Source organism: Coturnix japonica, chromosome 2 (assembly GCF_001577835.2).
Source record: "Coturnix japonica isolate 7356 chromosome 2, Coturnix japonica 2.1, whole genome shotgun sequence".
Taxonomy (NCBI): domain Eukaryota; kingdom Metazoa; phylum Chordata; class Aves; order Galliformes; family Phasianidae; genus Coturnix; species Coturnix japonica.
In genome coordinates this window covers 96,579,294-96,600,069 of record NC_029517.1, presented here as the reverse complement: position 1 = coordinate 96,600,069, position 20,776 = coordinate 96,579,294, and the positions used below count along the sequence as shown (strand labels likewise).

At 42.3% G+C, this 20,776-nt stretch overlaps 1 protein-coding gene and 1 long non-coding RNA gene across 2 annotated transcripts in view; one reads left to right on the top strand and one right to left on the bottom strand.

The window, feature by feature from the left end:
* ASXL3 (ASXL transcriptional regulator 3) overlaps window positions 1-11,919 on the bottom strand; it is a 129,475-nt gene extending 117,556 nt beyond the window's left edge. Inside the window, exon 1 of the mRNA XM_015855545.2 lies at window positions 11,809-11,919. Coding sequence (XP_015711031.1) covers window positions 11,809-11,862 — 54 coding nt within the window. The 5' untranslated portion in view covers window positions 11,863-11,919. The remainder of the gene's footprint in view (window positions 1-11,808) is intronic.
* On the top strand, window positions 11,770-19,339 carry LOC116652956. Its single transcript, XR_004306214.1, has 2 exons — window positions 11,770-11,830; window positions 18,064-19,339. It is a non-coding gene; the product is annotated as an uncharacterized LOC116652956 (long non-coding RNA).
* The last annotated feature ends 1,437 nt before the right edge of the window (window positions 19,340-20,776 follow it).

The following is a 20,776-nucleotide window of genomic DNA, read 5'->3' as shown; positions in this document are numbered from 1 at the left end:
GTTTCCCAGGGACATTGTGGTTATTCCATCCCCAGAAGCATCCAAGTGATGCTCATCTAGTGAAAGGTGTCTCAGCATACAGCTGGGGGTTGGAACAAGGTATCTTCAAGATCCTTTCCAAATCAAACCATTCTAGGACTCAAGGATTACAAACTCACTTCTCTAGTCTAGTAACAGGCAATAAACTATGAGGACTGCTCCATACGTAATACCTCCCATTTTATTATGTTGGTCAGCAACATCAGAGGCAGACGTTGATGGTAATGACAGCAGAGGTTGAATCATTCCATCAGTATTCTGTTACATCTTGCTGCTGTGTGACAGATGGCAGCAGAGCGGCAGTCTGATAAAATGGTGTCTGACATGGAAGAGTGTATGAAGCAAGGGTGTGTTACTGAATTCCTCTTAGCAGAAGAATTGCTGAACTTTATGAAGATCAAACAGTGGATGTAAGCACAGTGATACAGTGGGTAGTAAATTTCAGCAGGGGAAACAGTAACATGAACAAGCCATATTCCGGACAGCCATGCAGATTTTTCCAAGCATGGCACATAGGCTCTCATTCACTGCTGATAGAAATCATAGAATTGCTCAGGTTAGAAAAGGCCTAAAGATCATGAAGCCCAACTACAACCTAACTACACTACCCTAACTCTAACAAACCTCCACTAAATCATGTCCCTGAGCACCACATCCAAACAGTTTTTAAACACATCCAGGGATGGTGACTGAACTACCTCCCTGGGGAGCCTATTTCAGTGCTTCACAACCCTTTCTGTAAAGGAGTCTTTTCTGATATCCAACCTAAACCTCCCACAGCACAACTTAAGGCCATTTCCCCTTGTCCTGTGAGAAGAGACCAAACCCACTCTTGCTGTAAACATCTTTCATCTATTTGAAGAGAGCAATAAGGACATCCCTCAGCCTCCTTTTTCCCCAGACTAAACAACCCCAGTTCCTTCAGTCTCTCCTCCTAGGGCATATTCTCCAAGGCCTACACACGCCTTGTGCCCTTCTTTGGACATGGACATGCTCCAGCTAACAGTGACAACTATGTTGAAAAACAGTGTTTTGTAGCTGAGAATTCACTCCATCAAACAGTGTTATTGTGCTCTTTGTATCTCTTGTAGTTTCCAAGGAAATAAGTAGGAGGAGGCATTACTTTCAGAGCAACTTATGTATATTAACCTCCCTACACGGAGTTCATTTTGCCCGTGACAGTAATCTGCAAGCCACCTCCCTGTTCTTGCCTTAACCCTTGAGCCCTTTATCATTTTATTTTCTCCCCCGTAATATTATAATTGGTTCATAATAGCAGGGTGGCAAAGTCTTGCTACAGCAATGAGAACAAGCCCAAATGCAGAAGCCAAAGATACAGAAACGAAGGAAAAGAGCTGCTCAGCTTTAGAAGGCCTCAGGTAGGCAGGGATCCCTTATAAGAGACCCTTAAATGAAGTCTGGGAAGGTGTGGATCCTGGCTCCACCCCTTCCAATCATTCAGGTTCATTGCTTGCACCTGAGCTCCCCTGGGTTGGCCCTGCCTTCCCACCAGGTGCTCAATCACTGGTTCAGGCTATGACTTATCATTGCCACTACACCCCCTCTTCTTTTAAGGAAGGGGAATGAGAGAGCGGTTGTGTCAGAGTTCAGCTGCTGATCAGGGTAAAACCACTACAACACATACACCAGGCATGGTAAAGAAGGCCATTAATCTTTTAAAATAATGGTCTAATAAGCAGCAGATCATGCCGCATACTAGAGTTTCACCTTTCATTCCTATGATTCGGCCCAATGGACCCAACCACTTGCTGAAGTATCCAGCCATTCCTCTGATGTTTGCCTAATAGACAACAGATATTCAATAATGCAGTACAACTTGACAGCGCAGCATCCTGGGAACACGACAAAAGGAAGACAAACAACCTATTCGGCAAGGACTGCCAATGTAGCAGAACTAGCTACACAGATTTCTCTTGATTCTGGCCAAAAAAAAAAGTTTCAAACTGAGAGCTGAGTATGAGAACAATCCACACAAGTGCTGTTTAGTCTCTGACACCTTCAGTACTTTACACAGTGGTCACCTTGAAAACAGTAGCAAAAAGGCACTAAGATACCTACAGTAGTAACTTACTTGAAACAGTGATTTATTGAGCTCGTTCCACAGCTACAGAACGAGTCCCACTAATCTATTCTACCTTGTTTTTAAAATAGAAGGTGAGTGCTTGGAAAAACCTATGTTACGAATGAAACAAATTATGAAACAGAATGAAATATATTATATATATTATATATTATATATATTATATATATTATATATATTATATATATTATATATATAATAATATATAATATCACGTGCCCTGGTGGTGCAGTGGTAGAAGTGCCGCTTTGCAACACCGGAGGCCCGGGTTCGAATCCCCCTGTGGCGCAAGTGGTAGAAGTGCCGCTCTGCTACACAGAGTCTCAAATCCCGGGGGTTGGACTCGATGATCTCTAAGGTCCCTTCCAACCCGCACAAGACTGTGATACTGTGATATTAAGCACTACTGCTGTAAGGATGGACCTGCTGCAGCATTGTTACATCAAACTGCTGAGAACATCCACGGATTTTAGGTATTAAAAGTTGTCAAAAGAGACAGACAAAGTGACTAAGCACCATTAAATGAAAGTCAAAGAATATCTTCATGTTGAGCAAGCTGTCAGAATTTCAGCCCAGAAGAAAAACAGGACATGGCCAAGCAACCTTCCCCCCACCGCACCCCCAGTTACCTTGCTAGGAAGCACTGGCAGATACGTGGTGACATGAAACATCACATGCTTCTCTGATACAAAAATGCCAACAGACATCCCAGCAGCTAGCAGATAACTGGGAACTTTGAGACACAAAATGAATCAACTTTTATCTTAAAACAAACAAACAAAACAAAAAAAATCAACCCCACATTTGAAGAACTGAAATATCTGAGTCTGGAATTTGTTCAGTCAAAACTGATGAGACTAAAAGAAAAAATAACAAAGGTATCGATTACTGAAGGACACACACTTAGGCAATGGTTGTGGTAGAGCCTCCTCATATATAAAGAAGTTTCATGTCATAAATGCAGGAAGTTATGTGGGACAAGAAGATGGACTATGATTTAATAGATTCCATAGACATTTCAAAAAGAAACTCATCAATTATAGTGAACTACATAGAGTTAGGCATGATCTCCAGGATGCTAAACGTCAATTGAAATGGTTGGTGTATGCTCTGATCAAGGCTCTTTTCCTTCTCTAGACATCAAGTTACACAAAGAACTAACAGGATAAAGCAATATAAATGCTGATCAGAATGACTGCTTTACCAAATTCATAGCTCCATCTATGCACAATCAAGATCACGATAAGAAAGAGAAAAAACACCTACGTTAAGTTCCCCAAATCACCTACTAAACCAACACACTCGCCTAGCAAGGAACACTTTTGAAACTGTAGAGACAGCAGCATTCCCTGAACATCTAAGTTTAATGATCCCATGTAGGATGTGACTGTCTCCCACAGGATGAAGTTGAGTGGGATGGGGCTTTGGGCAACCTGACCTACAGAAACACGTCCCTGCCCATGGCAGAATGGTTGGACTAGAAAATCTTTAAAGGTCCCTTCCAACTCAGTACATTCTATCACTCTACTTTAATGATCTCTGAAGTTGAGTCTCTACAAGCAGCAAGAAGATATTCATCACAGACTCAACTAAACCAACCCATGTACTTAGGAGAGCCAGTTTTAAAACACAGTATATAATTTCCACCTTTTAAATAATTTTTATGCTCCAAACTCACAAGAAGTCACTTAGAAAATGTCCAATGTAGAAAAAATTTCAGAACTTTAGCACAGTTCTCTTAATGAGTTTGTGAATACCCCTGGTGCTTCAGAGCACCTTCTGAACCAGTGCTTGCTGATAACAGCAAAGGTTGTCAGGTAGAAACTAAATGGTACTCTACAAAACAAGTCTGCCTCAGACAATTGAGGTACAGGATGCCACACTGGCCAATTAATAGCCAGACCCAAAATGTTAAAAACCTGGTCTAAATATTCCACCAATACTGAAGGAAGAAACAACATGTCAGTGTCCACAAAGACTTTGCCCTGCTGTGTCAAGCCATTGAAGAGCTGAAACTCAACATTCAAAGAATGAAAATGGAAAACATCTGATTACCCCAGTTTCTTGTTCTAGTGCAAGAAGCATCAGAACATGCTTAGACCAGAGCCAGTGCTGCTGCCATAGATCCCTCTAGCAGTATCCACAGTCCACAGCCTCAATCAGTGAACTTAGAATGAAGAAGACCAACAAACAAGGCATTTACTGCCAGCTGGCTTACTAATTCTATCCTGATATTCATGATAGCCATGATAAAGTATTATAATCATAACTGGACATAACTCAGGACTGGTTTCACAGAATCACAGAATTGTAGGGGTTGGAAGGGACCTCTAGAGATCATTGAGTCCAACCCCCCTGCCAAAGCAGGATCCCTACACCACATTGCACAGGTAGGCATCCAGTCGGGTCTTGAATATCTCCAGAGAAGGAGACTCCACCACCTCCCTGGGCAGCCTGTTCCAGTGCTCCGTCACACGGGTTTGCTTAAGCCATGATATTCAGAGACTGGTAATCTCAACAAAGCTTACCTTAGCTGCAGGTTTAGATTGGATATAATGAAGTGTTCTACATTACTGGTGGTGAGGCACTGGAACAGGTTGCCCAGAGAGGTGATGGATGCCCCATACTTGGAGACACTCAAGGTCAGGCTGAATGGGGTTCTGGACAACCTGATGTCGCTGCAGATGTCCCTGTTCATTACAGAAGAGTTGGACAAGGTGATCTTTAAGGATCTCTTCCAACTCAATTGATTCTATGATTTGAGTTTTAGGTAAAACCGATCAAATCTTGCCTGTTAGGAATTTGGGAACTGATGGAATAATGAAAAAACAAACCAAAACAAAAAACACTATTATTCCAATAGAAGCATGCAATATCACAGCAAAATATTGGACGTTCTTCTACAAAGAAAGCTGGAAGCCACTGGGAGCACATTCAGTGTATCAGTGAGCATTAAACCACACTTTTAAAAGCTGATAACACTGCCTCACTGTTGAGGAATCCTCATATTTAGGTTCCTTGAAGGGGCTTCTCCTACTTTAACCCAGTTGGTACAAGTACTGTGACTCCACTCAGAACAGATCCCATTCTTGGATTTCCTAAAGGTCTGCACTGCTAAGGGCTGGAATCTTTGTTCCTCCCTGTCTGCCCTAGAGGAAGGCAGAAGAAGAGCTAAAACATATATATATATATATACATATAACATATATATATATACAAATGCTACAGTTCTCATTCTTCAGATCTTCTTCTGCTTTACTGTTAAACAGTGGTACCTTAACTGTAGTGTTTCAAATATATATATATATTAACTTCTGTAATATTTCACACAAACAAAAAACCACAACCTCAGAAAGAAATAGATGCAGATTCAACCTTGTCTAACAAATGCAAAAATTACTTTGAATAAAACTAACCGAATAAAACCCTGGAGCAAACCAAAATAAAATATAGCTCTTCAAAAAACACATTGATTGGGGATCAAAGGCAAAGACCATCAAAACTTCCCAAGTTACAATGTTTCTGCATGTCTGAAAAAGAATTAAATCAGAACAAATACAGAAAATAATAGTAAGTCTGTGTTAAGCCAACAACAAAGAAATCCTTAATGCTGTAAAACAAAGTCATGTCAAATCTCCTATTTTTAGAGATACATGAAGCTCCTTTCTCATTGCTTTAAAATGTATTTATAGTAACAAAAATGAAGTCTTAAGATAAAAGTCAAAGGGATTATCATCAATAGTCGAGCTACACAGACCTTTTTTTTTTTTTTTGTTTCAGTTGTGGTCTTCAAATATGAAGACATAATGCTAAAATAGTTCCATACCATTATACGATCTATTTCAACTCCACTATCTTAGCAGAGCAGACGAAGCTCAATCAGCATTTGGGCAGATAGTCACATTAAACAGTAAGATACAAGCTAACAATTCCAGTGAGTTTTTGCTGTTTTTTCATGCTTTTGTGTTTTTGTTTTGTTTTTTCCCAGCATCCATTTCTTAATTAATTAGCATAATTTCCTTAAAGTTTATGCCAACAACGGAACAGCTGTTAATTAAAAGCTGGATCCAGTCAGGAGACTAGTACAAGAAATTCAAGAACTAAGGCATGAATATTACTCACCCAAAATTCACACATCAGCTGAACCACAAGAGCACTCTATAGCACCAATAAAGTACAGACAAGCTCAAGTAATGTAAGAAAACCTTTCATTCAGGAAAAAGAATAAATAAAAATAGAGAAAAGAGAGCAAAAACCTTGGAGAAGAAATGAAGCAAGACACGAATAACCCAACAAATGCTACAGTTCTCATTCTTCAGATCTTCTTCTGCTTTACTGTTAAACAGTGGTACCTTAACTGTAGTGTTTCAAAACACCACGTATAGGAAAGACAAGAAAACAGTAATAAGGACAAGCTGTGCATAAAACAAATCATTTTTGAACACTATCACAAAATGTTACTATCACTCTTCATAGACATCCTCCACTTCAAACACACATTGAGTTCTGCATTCATGAGGCGGGCAGCCTGAACTCACTTTGTTCAGGCTCCTGCTTTTCTAGATCAATATCAAGCTACCTCCAGCAGTCATAACCAATGATACAGGTTGGGTTATTGCTGCACAGTATCCTTGGACACACTTTGTACTCAGCAATTTTCATTATGATATTTCTTGCACTGTATCTTATGGCATTAAACTGTTGAGAGACAAATCAGTATCTGAAGTCTTTCAGAACAGCACGAGAGTTCCTGTGAGCTTAAGAACGGCTAAAATTAAAGAGATAGAAGTTTTTCCAACTGAAATAATTTCAAATTGCTTGAACTAGTCATGTGCTTGGTGCCATTCATTTTTTATGAGTTCCATGTATGACTAGAAAATAACAACAGCTTAATCACACGGGGATCAACAGCAAGACAGAGGAAGGATGCCTTCCTCTCTTTAAAAGTTTTCTTTCGGTCTTGATCTTAAGTGCAACATCACAGTATCACAGTCTCGTGCAGGTTGGAAGGGACCTTAGAGATCATCGAGTTCAACCCCCGGGATTCGAGCCTCCTGTGTAGCAGAGCGACACTTCTACCACTTGCGCCACAGGGGGGATTTGAACCCGGGCCCCGGTGTTGCAAAGCAGCATTCCTACCACTGCGCCACCAGGGCACACTATCATCTTAGTCTATCTGACACAAAAGCAACTAAACTTACTAACCAACTACCCAAATAAATAAATGGAGACGAGATGATGCCTACGTTGTGAACAAACGTTGCCGAGTCTTCCACAAGTATCTGAGAGTTGGCGCACCGGGTCTATAACAAAGGTTTGCCCTTGGGCAGGTTGCAAAGACAGGTTGCAATTTTGTCCATCAAAATGCATGTAGTACAAAACGGGTTCTGTAACACGAACTGTTAGTGGTATGCCACCATTCCACTGATCCTGCACACATGCGTTCATTTCTCAGGAATGCTTGTAAGCTGGGTTATGCTTGCCCTAAGATAAGCAGACTTGCATGAGAAGAAAAAAAACCCAAGTGAGTGTCACACAGCAAGGTTCAGCTCTCTGCAGGAGGCTTCTTCCACAAAATGCAAGTTCCAATACAGTGCATTCCAACGGCCCCTGTTTTACTGCTTATATCACAAACACGGTATTTACAACAAGAGCTGAATATAACGGGAGTCCTCTGCTGCTTCAGTTCTAAAAAATCAAGTGTTGTGAAAAAGCCCCGCATTGCAGAAACTTGAGTTTTCAAAGAGCTTTTAATCAAATAGAAGAAATAGAAATGCAACACCGCCTGTCAGTGTGGAGCCTCACCACTTAGGCTTACACATTACAATGTATTTTAAGACTGTCACGTAATATATTTTTCTGAAGCACTTCTCTTTCTTTCATTGTGAATGTGGGAAATGGAGAGCTGTGTAATGATTTCAGGCTCGAGTCCAGTTTTTGTACTCCTTTTTATCCATGACAACTATTACATGGTGAATTATGAGTTTCAATATAGATTGAATAGAGACATGACCATATCCATTTCTTTCATAATTACTGTGAGAGAAATAGTAATAGAGAGTGAATGAAGCAAAAGTGTAGCCACAGAAGGAAGATGATTTTATGACTAAGAAGCAGGACTACTACAAAGACACTGTTGGTACGATAACTGCCTCTCCCCCATATCTCCCATGCAGCTTCGAGTAAGGTACTTAATCTTTCCATGCCTCGACTCCGCACGGCTTAAGCAGAAGTTGAAATACTTCACTTTATAGGGATGCCACAGAATCATTTGCATTTGGGAAGCTACTGGACATTGCTAACAATAGCGACATGTGGGTGCCTGACACGGAGAAGAAAAATATATTTTAGCATAGATTTGGAAAGAGTTAAAGGAAATGAAGCACGGCACTTCACGTTAAACAAAGAACATAAAATGAACAATATCAGCAGCTCTTGTGAATGAACCTGAAGTACTAGGAAATCTATCATGCAAGTACATCATTTTAAGTCCAGACTGTAATAGATGGAGACGCACAACAGAATGAAAAAGCAACACTAGCAGGGTTACCTTTCTCCTTTCATACGTTTGAGCACTTGGTTTTGAAAGCTCAATACTGGAGTAACGTTAAGGGTTTCTGTAGAAAATATAACACATAAATTCCCATACATTTGCTGTGTATTAATTCAATCTCTTGTTTCTAAAAATAATTCAGTACTACATGATTTTACATCATATCGATCTAGGCGACTCATGAGTCGTTTTTCGTGAGTAGGTATCAATCACTTCATTGTTTACTTGCTGTTGGAAAGAAATTGATTTAATCAAACCTTGCAGTAATACATTATTGATGCATCCCAAGAAAACGAAGTCGTAATGAACCATCAGGGTCCTAACATAAAACACTGTAAGGAGTGGCAATTTTAGCTTCAATCTTTTATTGCGATTTGCAGAGGCACATCACTGTATTGCCAAAGCTCCGCGCAGGACGGCCGCCAGTCTGAGCAGTGCCACACACTGCTCACATAACAGACTTGGGACAAGTTTTCTGTACCTCAGCAAGCCCCAGGAGTCCAGACAAAAGCACACAGAGGATCTCACGCATCTCACAGATCACAGAATCACAGAACAACCCGGGTTGGAAGGGACCTCAAGGATCATGTAGTTCCCAACCCCCTGCCTGGCAGGGCCACCAAACATACACCTTTACTAGATCAGGTTGCCCAGGGCCCCGTCCAACCAGGTCTTGAACACCTCCAAGGACGGGGCATCCACAACCTCCCTGGGCAGCCTGTTCCAGGGCCTAACCACTCCCCGAGTAAAGAACTTCCCCCTAATATCCAACCTAAATCTTCCCTCCTTCAACTTGGACCCATTTCCCCTAGTCCTGCTACCTCCACCTCCACCACTTACACACAGCAAAGTATCATTTTTACTGGATTTTAGCAAATCATGACCCTTCTAGGGAGAGTGTTAGGTGATAGGACAGCACAAAAGTAGAAGAGAGCCTTAAGTCCTCCTCCTCAGCGCAGGCTCAGCCTTTGTTCCCCAGAGGCTCTTAAACTTTTCCGCATACTGGCCCACATGGGAACAGCAATTTTAATAAATACACATTAAAATTCCTTTCTGTACATTTGTCAAACAAAAGACAGCTTACAGTAGCGGCTGCAGCCACCACTTCAAAGTTCGAAAAGCATTTGGTAGAACTGACAGACTTTCAAATGCAAGCTGCCTGTTTAAAGCTTGAACAAAAAACATGCGCTACAGCAACACCCGCTGCCACCGCTACTTTGGTAAACGGTGTCTTACTGCAGCTAAACTTTCCTCACAATTGTGAGAAACTAGATAAAGGTGACCCTGGTGTTCGAATCCCCCTGTGGCGCAAGTGGTAGAAGTGCCGCTCTGCTACACAGAGGCTCGAATCCCGGGGGTTGGACTCAATGATCTCTAAGGTCCCTTCCAACCCGCACAAGACTATTACCTATTACTTATATTATAACATCTACGCTAAAGCTGAGATAGTAGAAAATGTTGTGGAACACGGAATGAACCACAGCAGAGTTTAGCACTGACCAAGCACATGAGAACACCTATGGACAGTTTACAGAGACATCTATAGGTTGTGTCTGTCTCATACCTCATAATTGTTTATATAGGAGAGGAAGGCTCAACTTCCTACGTAGGAATTCATACAAGGGGGAAAACATTTTGACAAGGAATGTCTCGTAGAGTGTAACTAATAGAAATATGACATCAATACCCATTACCAACAACAGATGCACCATTACCAGAGGTGTTACTTTTAGGCAATTATATCAGAGGTGGGTAAAAACGCAAAGTTGACGCGGATACAAAAAAACAATAAAATTAAATTACAAATTTAAACAGAAAGAAATAAAGCAATATAAGCAGCAATGTGCCTTCCCTGCTTTGTCATCTTTCTAAGCACTGAAGTGAAGCTCAGCCAGACGCAAGTTTGCAGAAGACACACACAGAAACACGTACGAGCACACATGCTGTATCGTGCATAGACTGTTGCGAGATTCCTAGAATGGAGAGAACCCACACACGCTCGGAAACTGAAAAACAACATCAACAGTGTATTCTGTTACACTTAGAGAAACAGTAACAGAGAATCGTGAAAATGGATACAGTAGGTAAGAGGAGACAGTTTCTTAATGAAGTGGGAACAGAGCAGGTCTCCAGAGCACCCGTGGGTTTGATTGCCCTGGATATTTCCCCGCTCAGTTGAGAAAGTAGAGAGGGAGGAGGGCAATCAGGATGAGAGTTCTCTCTGATGTCCTTGCCCCTCACCCCTGCCCTCCTGCTCACGCTAACAGGATGAAGAGGCAATTCGCAGCTATTTCACTTTTCTCTGTAATGAAACCGAGGGATTTTGCTCGGGATATCTGATGCACGAACTCAGAGAGACAAAAAAACAATCCCTGGATATTTACACATACACGCACACGCAAAAGAAGAAAAGAATAGGCATTTCCTCACACGTACACCGCCGAACGGACGCGGCTATTTCTCCACTCCACACGGGGACGGGAGGGGAGCAGAGGGTCGGGCGGGCTCGGACTCACACAGCCCGGCAGGAGCCGCGCACCCACTGCCCTCCGCCTCCCTACGGGCAATGCCTCCCTCGAGCCTTCGCACCCCCATTCACACTCCCACGGCCGAACACTCCCCGCCTCGCCTTCAGACACTCCCCGTCCTTCTCACTCACTCGTGCTCTCCCTCCTTTCCACGCTCACACACTTTTGCACACTCACACTCAGCTTCGCAGGCTCACACACCCTCACACCTTCGCGCGCTCCCTCCCGCGCACACGCTCCGTTACACACTCCCTCGCACACACCCTCACTCCCTCATTTACACACTCACACTCCTTCGCACACTCACACACAGCCTCACAACACACTCCTTCGCCCACTTCCTAACACCTTCGCGCACTCCCTCCCTCACACACTCATACACACACACTCATACACACACACACACTCCGTTGCACACTTCCTCCGTCACACACGCACTGCCGCCCTCTCTCGCTCCCTCCCCACGCCCCAACGGCCGCCAACAAAGCGGCGGCGGCGGGACGCGGGCGGCGCGCACACTCAGCGCACACACACAGACACACACAGACACACACTCACATACACACACAATGCTACGCGGCACCTACCAGGCGGGCAGCCTCGGCCCAGGTGCGGTCCTTCTTCTTCCTCTTGTCTTTCATGTTTGCATCTCATTGAGGTGGTTCGGTGGGGGGCGGGGGCGGGGGGAGGGCGGACGGGAGGGGAGCTTGAGGTGGAGTGTGTGAGGGTGGGGGGGCCACGGAGGGAGATTCCGCACGGACAATGATACGTTGACACCGAGCCGCCGAGCCCCGGGGCGGGAGGGGCGGGGGGGGGAGGAGGGAGGAGGCGGGGGAGGAGGGGGCCGGGCCGGCTCGGCTCCCCGCCGCGGCGGCACAGCTGACAGCTTGAGGGATGCTCCGCTCCGCTCACAACAATGCACTACGACGTCACGCGGGGGGAATGGCGCCCGCACTAAACGTCCCCCCGCCGCCGGCGGCCGCCCTCGCGAGGAGGCCGCCCGAGAGCAAGAGCGCGCCCGCCGCCAAAGCCTCGCGAGAGCGGCCGAGGCGCCTCTCTCCCCCCTGGGCTGGGGGCGGCGGGGAGGGGGGCCGCACTACAACTCCCGTAGTGCCGCGCGGAGGGCGGGCGGACGGGGCGGCTCCCCTGGGACGCGAAGGGCGCTGCCGGGGCGGGGTCGCCGGGGTCGGTCGGTCGGTGCCCGTTGGCGCCATCCCGCGCTCGGCGTCGCGGCTGTGCTCGCAGCCCCCTTCCCTGCCGTCCCGCGGGGCGCCTCAGGGCGCCCGGCCCCATTCGCGACGCTCCCGGCTCTGCCGAAAAGCTGTGAGCCAGCCCTCCCCCGCTCCGCGATCTCCTCACCGACGCCTACTCACTGCTTGGGGTCGGGAGCTCCGAGCGGGCGGGCGGCTGCCCCGGGGCTGCGGGAGGCTGCGGGGCTCCCGCCTGCGTCCTCCCGGTTCCTCCGGCCGCGTCGAAATTAAGCAGCGGGAGCCCCCCGCCGAGGAGGTGTGGGTTCAGGAGGAGCCCGTGGCAGCGGGGATCCTGTGAGAGCGGGGAGAAAAGCTCCGTTCTGGTGCAGGATAAACAAAGGAGTTGGTGAAAGCCGGGTTGGTAAAAGCCTGAAGGATGTTCTTCTTTATTGGATGATTTAGGATTAAGATGCCCACTACATGGAAAGCTGTGGGTTTAACACACCTTCCTGAGTTACAGGATATTACGGTGGGGGCTTCTCCCCTATCTCCTCCCCTCCTCCCCGGCTGTTAAAGTATTGGGGGAATAGTGTTGAAACGTTTTGACGTTTTTTACTTAGACTGAAATGAATTTCGGATTCTTTAGGCTTTGTGTGTTCATTTGGTTTGTCCCCGTGCCATCCTTCATCCCTCCCCAGCAGCAATGCTGGACTGTTGGCATCCATAGTGGTAAAACTATAGTTTTGCACGAATGCACAGTTCACTAGAAAAACAAACAAACAAAAATCAGTCCAAAGAAGCTTAACACTAAGGCTATTTCACTCCGAGAAGGACAGGGCAGCCCTAGAGGAAGCAGCAGCGGCTGCCCTGATTGCCCTTGGAGTGCTCAGATGTTGCATGGGGCTCCAACCTTAAGCTTGTCCCATTCTTCCTCCCTGTCTTCGTGTTACATCTGGATGTGACCCATGGAAGGTAGTTCATCCTCACAGAACCTTCCCAGATTCTGTAACTCATTTTCACACTCAAATGTAAATAACTAATTTTACAAAACAAAACTTGATTAAAACGGTTCCATCTAGATATAGTTTTAACTCCAGACTGTCCAGAATTGACCAGAGGATTTGGTATTGCCTCAGAAGAAGAGAGAAAAATATTGAAGCTGGACTGCTTCAGGCCTGAGTCTGCTTCTGTAACAGATTTAATATCATTCACTTGTAGAAACAGCTCTGTATTCCTTTATTTTGTTATTTACTGAGTATTTTTTGTCACCTTAGTAACGTCTAGAAAGGAAATGTTCACTATTAGTATAACTTCTTTGTCAGTGCTTTGTTTCTTTGTTTTCTGCCTTTTATGTCTCTGCCCTACTTTTTTTTCCCCCTTCCTTTTGCATTTCCTTGCCTTTAGTAATTTCCTATTCCTTTATAACATAGGCTTCATTCACACTCCCTCCCCCCCCCCCCCCCTTCCAACTCTAGCATCTAATTTTTTAGTTATTAACTACTTCAGTAAAGCAGCCTTTGAAATACTGTCATTGTTCTCAGTGTTGAAACTAGAACAAAACTAAAACAGCATTGGGAGGTTGATCCGTCACTCTCATCATACGTGGTTAAAATAAACATCTCTGTTAGTTTCCTGCCTGTTTGCTGTTAGGTGATGATCTGGTTGTTGGTCCAGTTGCTTCATATACATAACGTGAACTAAATGTCTCATTTCTCAAGAGAGCTTTGGGCTTGCAAGACTGGTATCGGACAGAGGATGATATTTCTTGGGTAAAGAGAAATTTAGGGACCCTCTAAATCTTAGGGTTTTTTGGTGGTTTGATTGCTTTGTGCTTTTGCCTGTTGTAACCAGGACCACACTTTCATCTGGTATTTCTATGGATTCATGGAATAGTTGTTACAGTATTGCATCCTTTCTATTCAGCTACTGCAGAAATGGGACCAGCTTCTGTGCTGCCATTGAATTCATCTGCATCATTCCTACAAAGTCCAGGTGCTCCTCAGTTCCTTTGGTTGTTCAAATACAAATTGTTGGAAGTCATATACTTAGTGTGCCTGACCTTGCTGGAGAAAGAAAATCATTTACGCTGTAGAATGTATCTGAGCAGAGCTTACATTCTGCATGCTTTCCCTCATGATATAAAAGAAAATGAATCCATGGCACTGTGATGAAAGAATTCAGTCTGCAATAGACACTGTAGCTGAATTTTATAAACACTGCTAGTATACTAGAAACCAAAGAAATCAAGAGCGCAGTGCACTGCTGCTTTGAGGGAGTAAAAAGTCATGTTCAACTAAGACTTGAAGCACAGCAGAAAAAGGTCAAATTGAGCTTACAGGGAAAAAAAAAAAACAAAAAAAAAAAAACAACCAACCATTTCCTACTGATTATAAATAGTATTTATTGCTTGAATTAGACCTGACACTACAAGAGATTGTAACCATTGCTCTAACTGAACTGACAATCACAAAATCAAGAGTGAGAAGCAGTCAACAGCATCCAAGCTGCAGCCACTGGACCTATGGCTAAAAGCTCAGCGTATGTAGGGCATATCTCAGAGCCATGACCTCAGGGAATTGCATGTGTGCTTGTATGTATGACAAAAGTAACATAAATACTGAAGAAAGATGTTAGATTGAAATTTACTGTTAAATTCTACGTAAGCAGCGTTTATGTGAAATTATAGTGCCAGATGTTACTGTACTGACTGTGGATCAAAGCGGTTATTTATTATGAATGCATTTGTGTCCAGTTACCTTTTCTTTTCTCAGGATAATGTAGACAGGCTACCAAAATAATACTGGACACTGGCTTCTGCATTTCATTACTCAGTGAATGCATTTCCCTGTAATGTTATAGAAGTTTGACATTTGACATATCTAGTGAAGGTACCCAGAGAACAACACTGTTGTTTCCTGCATGTGAAAATGACTTTTGATACATATTGCTGAATTCTTTATTGTGTACGATAATGCTCCTTCCAAGTAGAGATCTGTAAACTGCCATAAATATGCACATTCATATTGGCTGCAGTGCTTCAGTACAACCAAACATTTCTGCGACGCAAATTCCAGTTTCAGCTGTTACAAAAGAAATAGTATCAACTATTACATGGAAATACCAGATGTGCAGAAGGGTTTATTCACAGCATGAAAATTCAATCAAATGTGCCGCTATTACAATGGAAATTATATTTTCTACAATTGAATGAGAGATGCTGAGTCACAAGATAATTAAAAAAATAGCCCGGAATGATACTAATGAAGACACTGCATTTTCTGTATTAATTTCAGAGCAGTGGTGACAAAAATCAAACTGAAGTACTTATTTTTCTATGGACCTAAGGAAGCCAAAAAAAGCCATCGTGATGGACAGTTGGCCATTTACAGATACTGCAGTGTTTTCTGCAGACTATGTTTTCTACTCCAGATTTAAAGGACACGTATTACCAAGCATTCAGAACGCATGAGGTTCACAGCATTTCTTACACGTAATGGACTTTTCTTTTTTGTTCATATGCCATATGGCCCAGAATCAACATTCAGAGCTTTTCAAATATGCTAATAATTCTTAATAACAAACTTGGAATCTAGCATTATCTGGATAATATTACTGTATTTGGACAGACTCCTGAAGCTCATGAAAAAAACCACCCTACAGGCTGTACTTCAACATGTCAATACAGGAGGGCTGAAGCTAAATTGTGCTGAATGGCAAATCAAGTACACCAAGTAGTATTTTCTCAGGCACAGCATTTTTTCCAGAGAGCCTGAAGGAAGTTGTAGAACATGTGGAAAATCTCATCTTTCTTTGGAAAGAGTAAAAAAATAATTTTAAAAGAGACAAGCACATTTTTCAGGTTTAAAATCAAGATATCCCTTGTCTATTCCTGATCATTGAATGCTTGTAGAATTGCTAAGAATACTATAAACCCTCAGCTTTACCTTATATCTCATTGTAGCTGATCGTCCACCAGTCAAAGCTTTGGCTGTAAGCAGCCAGCAATTCCACTGCTCATGTCAGTGTTCTTATTTTAACTGTGTACAATTGCCATTTCTTTTGTCTTAGACCAGGACTGGCCAGCTAATGTGAAGTTTCTTTTGCACCCTCCTAGCTCTCCAGAGGCCAGATTAGGTTTGTTTCTGTGGCACTGCAGATGATCCAACAAACCCAGTCCTAGCTAACCAGGGATTTGCTATGCCATCCCACCAAATGCAAGGTGGTACAGCATGGACAACCCACCAAGCAGTCTGGAATTAGACTTGGATTAATCTTCCAGACAGTACATCCCTGGGCTACGTTGCCACCACTTTTTCATACTATGAGTATGGGATCACTTTTAGTCAAATCCATGGGGACAATTTCTATGAGAAGTCTATTGTATGTGAGTCAAGAGCATTTACACTGTATTGCAGAAGTGTGAGAAAGTAAACATTTCTTAGTGCATGAAAAGAGCTACTACAGAAAAGAACTCACCTTTGAGGCATCACACACAGGCTGCACCTCCCTAGAAGTTCTGTTAACGGCAGAAAGACTCAGAGGAGCAGGAACTGTCTGCAGTGGCTAGCAAGATTGCTTGCATTTCTGTGTAGTCAAATAAAAAACTCAGCAGCTGATAGTTTATCTCATCTGCTCTTTTTCAGATGCTTATCTACTTGATTGTATGGAAGTTCTTGCATGGATTATAAATATGCTTGCTGCAATGACAGGAGAATTTAAAGCTCTTTGCTTATAGTATCTGGTTCAGCAGAAATTACATATCTTCCTGTCTAGGAGGTGATCCAGGAATTCCAAATGCATGGATGCTATTCGAGTATCACATTTTAGCCTACAGAATGAATTTCATCCACAGGATAGATAGGTAGCAAAATGTTGCATCAAGTTATGTGGAATTTTAAGGAATGGAAGGTGTACAGAGGAATTAGGAGCAAAATTTATACATTGTTCTCATGATGAGTCTCAGAGGATTGTCAGAACAAGCAAAAAAGGATAGGACTAATGTTCATGGCCAGAGCAAAATTAGTGCAGTGTCCCTAGAACCACTCAGCAGAATGAAGTGAAGTGACTTATGCACTACTAGGACAACTTACCCATTCCTTTTATTTCTCCTTGAATGACTGACTTCAGAGCCCATTTGTGCTCTAGCTCTCTAGCTATCTGTCTGTGATAGGTAATATCATAAAGTGACCAAACACAGCATTATATTGTATGACATCTGCCACCATAATCACTTTCTGGTCCGGTTTTAGCCAAGGGTGAAAGCTGTAAGAACTAGTACCAGTTACCTTTCAGTGTGCAGTTTTTTCCAACAAAGAAGAGTATGTGTATATGTACATATACATATATATGAGATCAGTGTTGCATTACCTATAAGCCAACAAAAACCAGAATGTTCAGTAGAATTTTGGAAGAGGCTTTGAAACTTCAGAGCTAACTTGGAAGGAAGAGCTTGGAAAATCTTCCCAGTGGACTAACTATAAATTTGAGAAGTAACATACTGTGTAATCACAGAAACTAATGCCAGGAGAGCTACACATACAGAGTTAAACATTGCTAGGTTGAGGATCTCCAAACCTGACATAATAGCACGATAACATAGAAACCAGCAGTCTAACAGAAAGAGAAGTAATAACACCCATCGTTGTCCTGCAGATCTGCAATTCAGATTTGGCTTTGTAAGTGCAAAACCTCAGAATCCTATGGAAGAGGGAGTCCGTGTTTATGTCATCTCACATGGGAGAGAAGGACTACACCTCTGAGCTGTCTTCTGTACCGACACACACCTGCTTGCACCTGCTTGCCAAGGGCAACAAAGAAATATTTGAATTGTTTCCTGGTAATAGGTTACTTTCCTGACACCAAATAGTTTGGGCAGCTTTCTGCTAGCTGCCATTGACTATCTGCATGCATCTGAAACTTTTAGATAATAGCAGACAATAGCACAAATATGAAGAGAAGTAGTTTATTAACAAGCACGAATTTCTGAAAATGAAGGAAAATATGATGATGCAGTATTGGTGATAAGCAGCAGAGGGCATTTCTCAAATGCACTGATGCAAAAGAATAAAAAAATAAATAAATCAGTCTGGAGGCATCTCATTGTGTGTTTTGTACAGATTCTTGCTGTAGATGTGAGGGATTTGCTGTTCCTTTATGGCTATGGGAACACCCTTCAGTTCTAGCACAACATATGCGATAGCCCGGTCAATAAACAATTCCAGTGTAGGTGTCTTGTATTAGATACTGCCATTTATCTCCTTTTCTCCTCAGTTTAACAGATGAATCTGTGAATGCTTGGAACAGCCCTGCTGATTTCAGGGGTTCTTGCTTGGGCACAATGCCTTCACAATCAGCGACAGTTTATGTAATCACTTCTACTGGCTATCTAAACCTAAAAATTGTAAAAGACAAATGAAAGTTGAACAAAGTACTTCTTAAAATGACAGTACTTTGTTACTATCAGTGAAAATTGATGTGCTGTAGTCTGGGGCAGAGACCAATTTCTGGCAGCGCATTTGCAATGTAGCTTCTACATCAGTCAGTGGTCCATAAGCATCATAATGCTGATGATATAAATACCTAAGATAAAATTTTGGACATTTGACTTAAATGTCCTTGAAAAGTACCTAAACATTATGTTACAAAATTATACAAATATCACACAAGAAACCAAGAGCTTTAATTAGAAACAGACTAGTCAGAACAATGAGGTTAAAAATCAGAACATTTGGTATTTGATTTCTTCAGTCTTCCTCTAGTTGCTTCTTTTTGTTGTTTTTTTTTAGTGGGATTTTTCAGATAAACTTATGCCCACACAAGGGCATCCTAAATTGTGTTCATGTGAGTCATCCATTTCTTACAGCCCAGCTATTTAGGTACAGGTCATTGTATAATCAAACCTTTAAGAAATAAAGAAAAATAAACTTTACATCACCTTTTTGCCTTTTGTATGAAAGAATTTCTCACTACAGCTAAGAATTAAAACTTCCATTTGTATTCTGTACAGTTAACCATGCTCATTACTGGCTATAAAATGAAACATCAGTACTCAACACATGACACGTCACGGTTCACTTGGCATGTCCAATGATATTTCCAGTGATACTAAGTTTAAAAGTGAGCATAAGTCTGAAGTCCTTACTATTCCTAGATCTAAACATTCTACAGTTTAAAATATGTGAGTAGCCTACTGAAATTCATGAGGCTAGCTGTGCTGAGGAAATGCTTGCTAGAAGCAGGCTTCCAGCAGGGCAGCAGGTAATACAGCCACTGTAAAAATATTTGGCTGGATTGCCAAGGGCACATGGAGGGGATGCATGCATGTGATGTTTGGATTTGATCTTTCTTTTTAAGTCATTAAAAAATGGAAAGTGAGTGTAGTGTGCTTCTAGTTTGCCTAGCAGATATAGGGATAATTAATTGGGATTTATTTTTGAATTTTCTAAACTCCAGATATTTTTCAAGCATCCTTTTAAAAATGTGAGTTTGTAGTTAATGCTGGCTTAAGAAAGTTAATTTTAAATAAGCATTTAAAAATAAATTTGACACACATTCAGATGATCTTGCATACTCTTCCAGAAGAGTACACTACATGTGGCTACTCACTGTCAGAACTGCAAGTTACCTACATAACAACATTGGGTTTTGTATGGGCATTGTGAAATTTATGGGTCAAAAATGCCTTGACTAAATTATAGTAACTTACGGAAGGCTAACTTGGAAATTTTAAGGATTTGCGTGGCAGATGACTCCTCTTTTTGGGGGAGGGTTTTTAGGTTGGGGCTGGAACAGGAAGTAAAGGTTACAAGGCAGATTATAAGTGTGCAGTTAGTAATAAAGATTTGTGGACTGTGAGCTTTTTAGATCAGTCACTTCAAATAGCTGGCTTTTAGGTTATATTCAAAAATTATGATGGGAAATGTCTGTAAGGAAGTTATTTTGGGAAATGAATCTAAAACATGTTACTAAAAGGAGAATATCACTTCTGATCAACTGCTTTTATAGCTGACTAGGTTGGTTCGCTCAATTTGCATTTAAGAGACAAGGGAAATAATCTCATGATTTTCCTCATTCATTCTTCCAGAATTTAGAAAAGATATAGAAAACATTATGCATAAATACTGAAAACGGATGCAAAAGAATAAAATGCTGCATGGACAACATCTACCTTGACTTTATCATCTGTGTACACATGGGAGAAGTAAATGAAAATAAGATTTTTTTACATGAAAAGGAGCAAATGCATTTCTTGATTTGATTTAAAGTGTCCGAATTGGTTACTTATCAGAAAGAAAACATTCTAAGCAGGGATTTTTTCTGAGTATAAATTGTGTTCCATGTTAGTAAGCACTATGGGAAGGAAAAC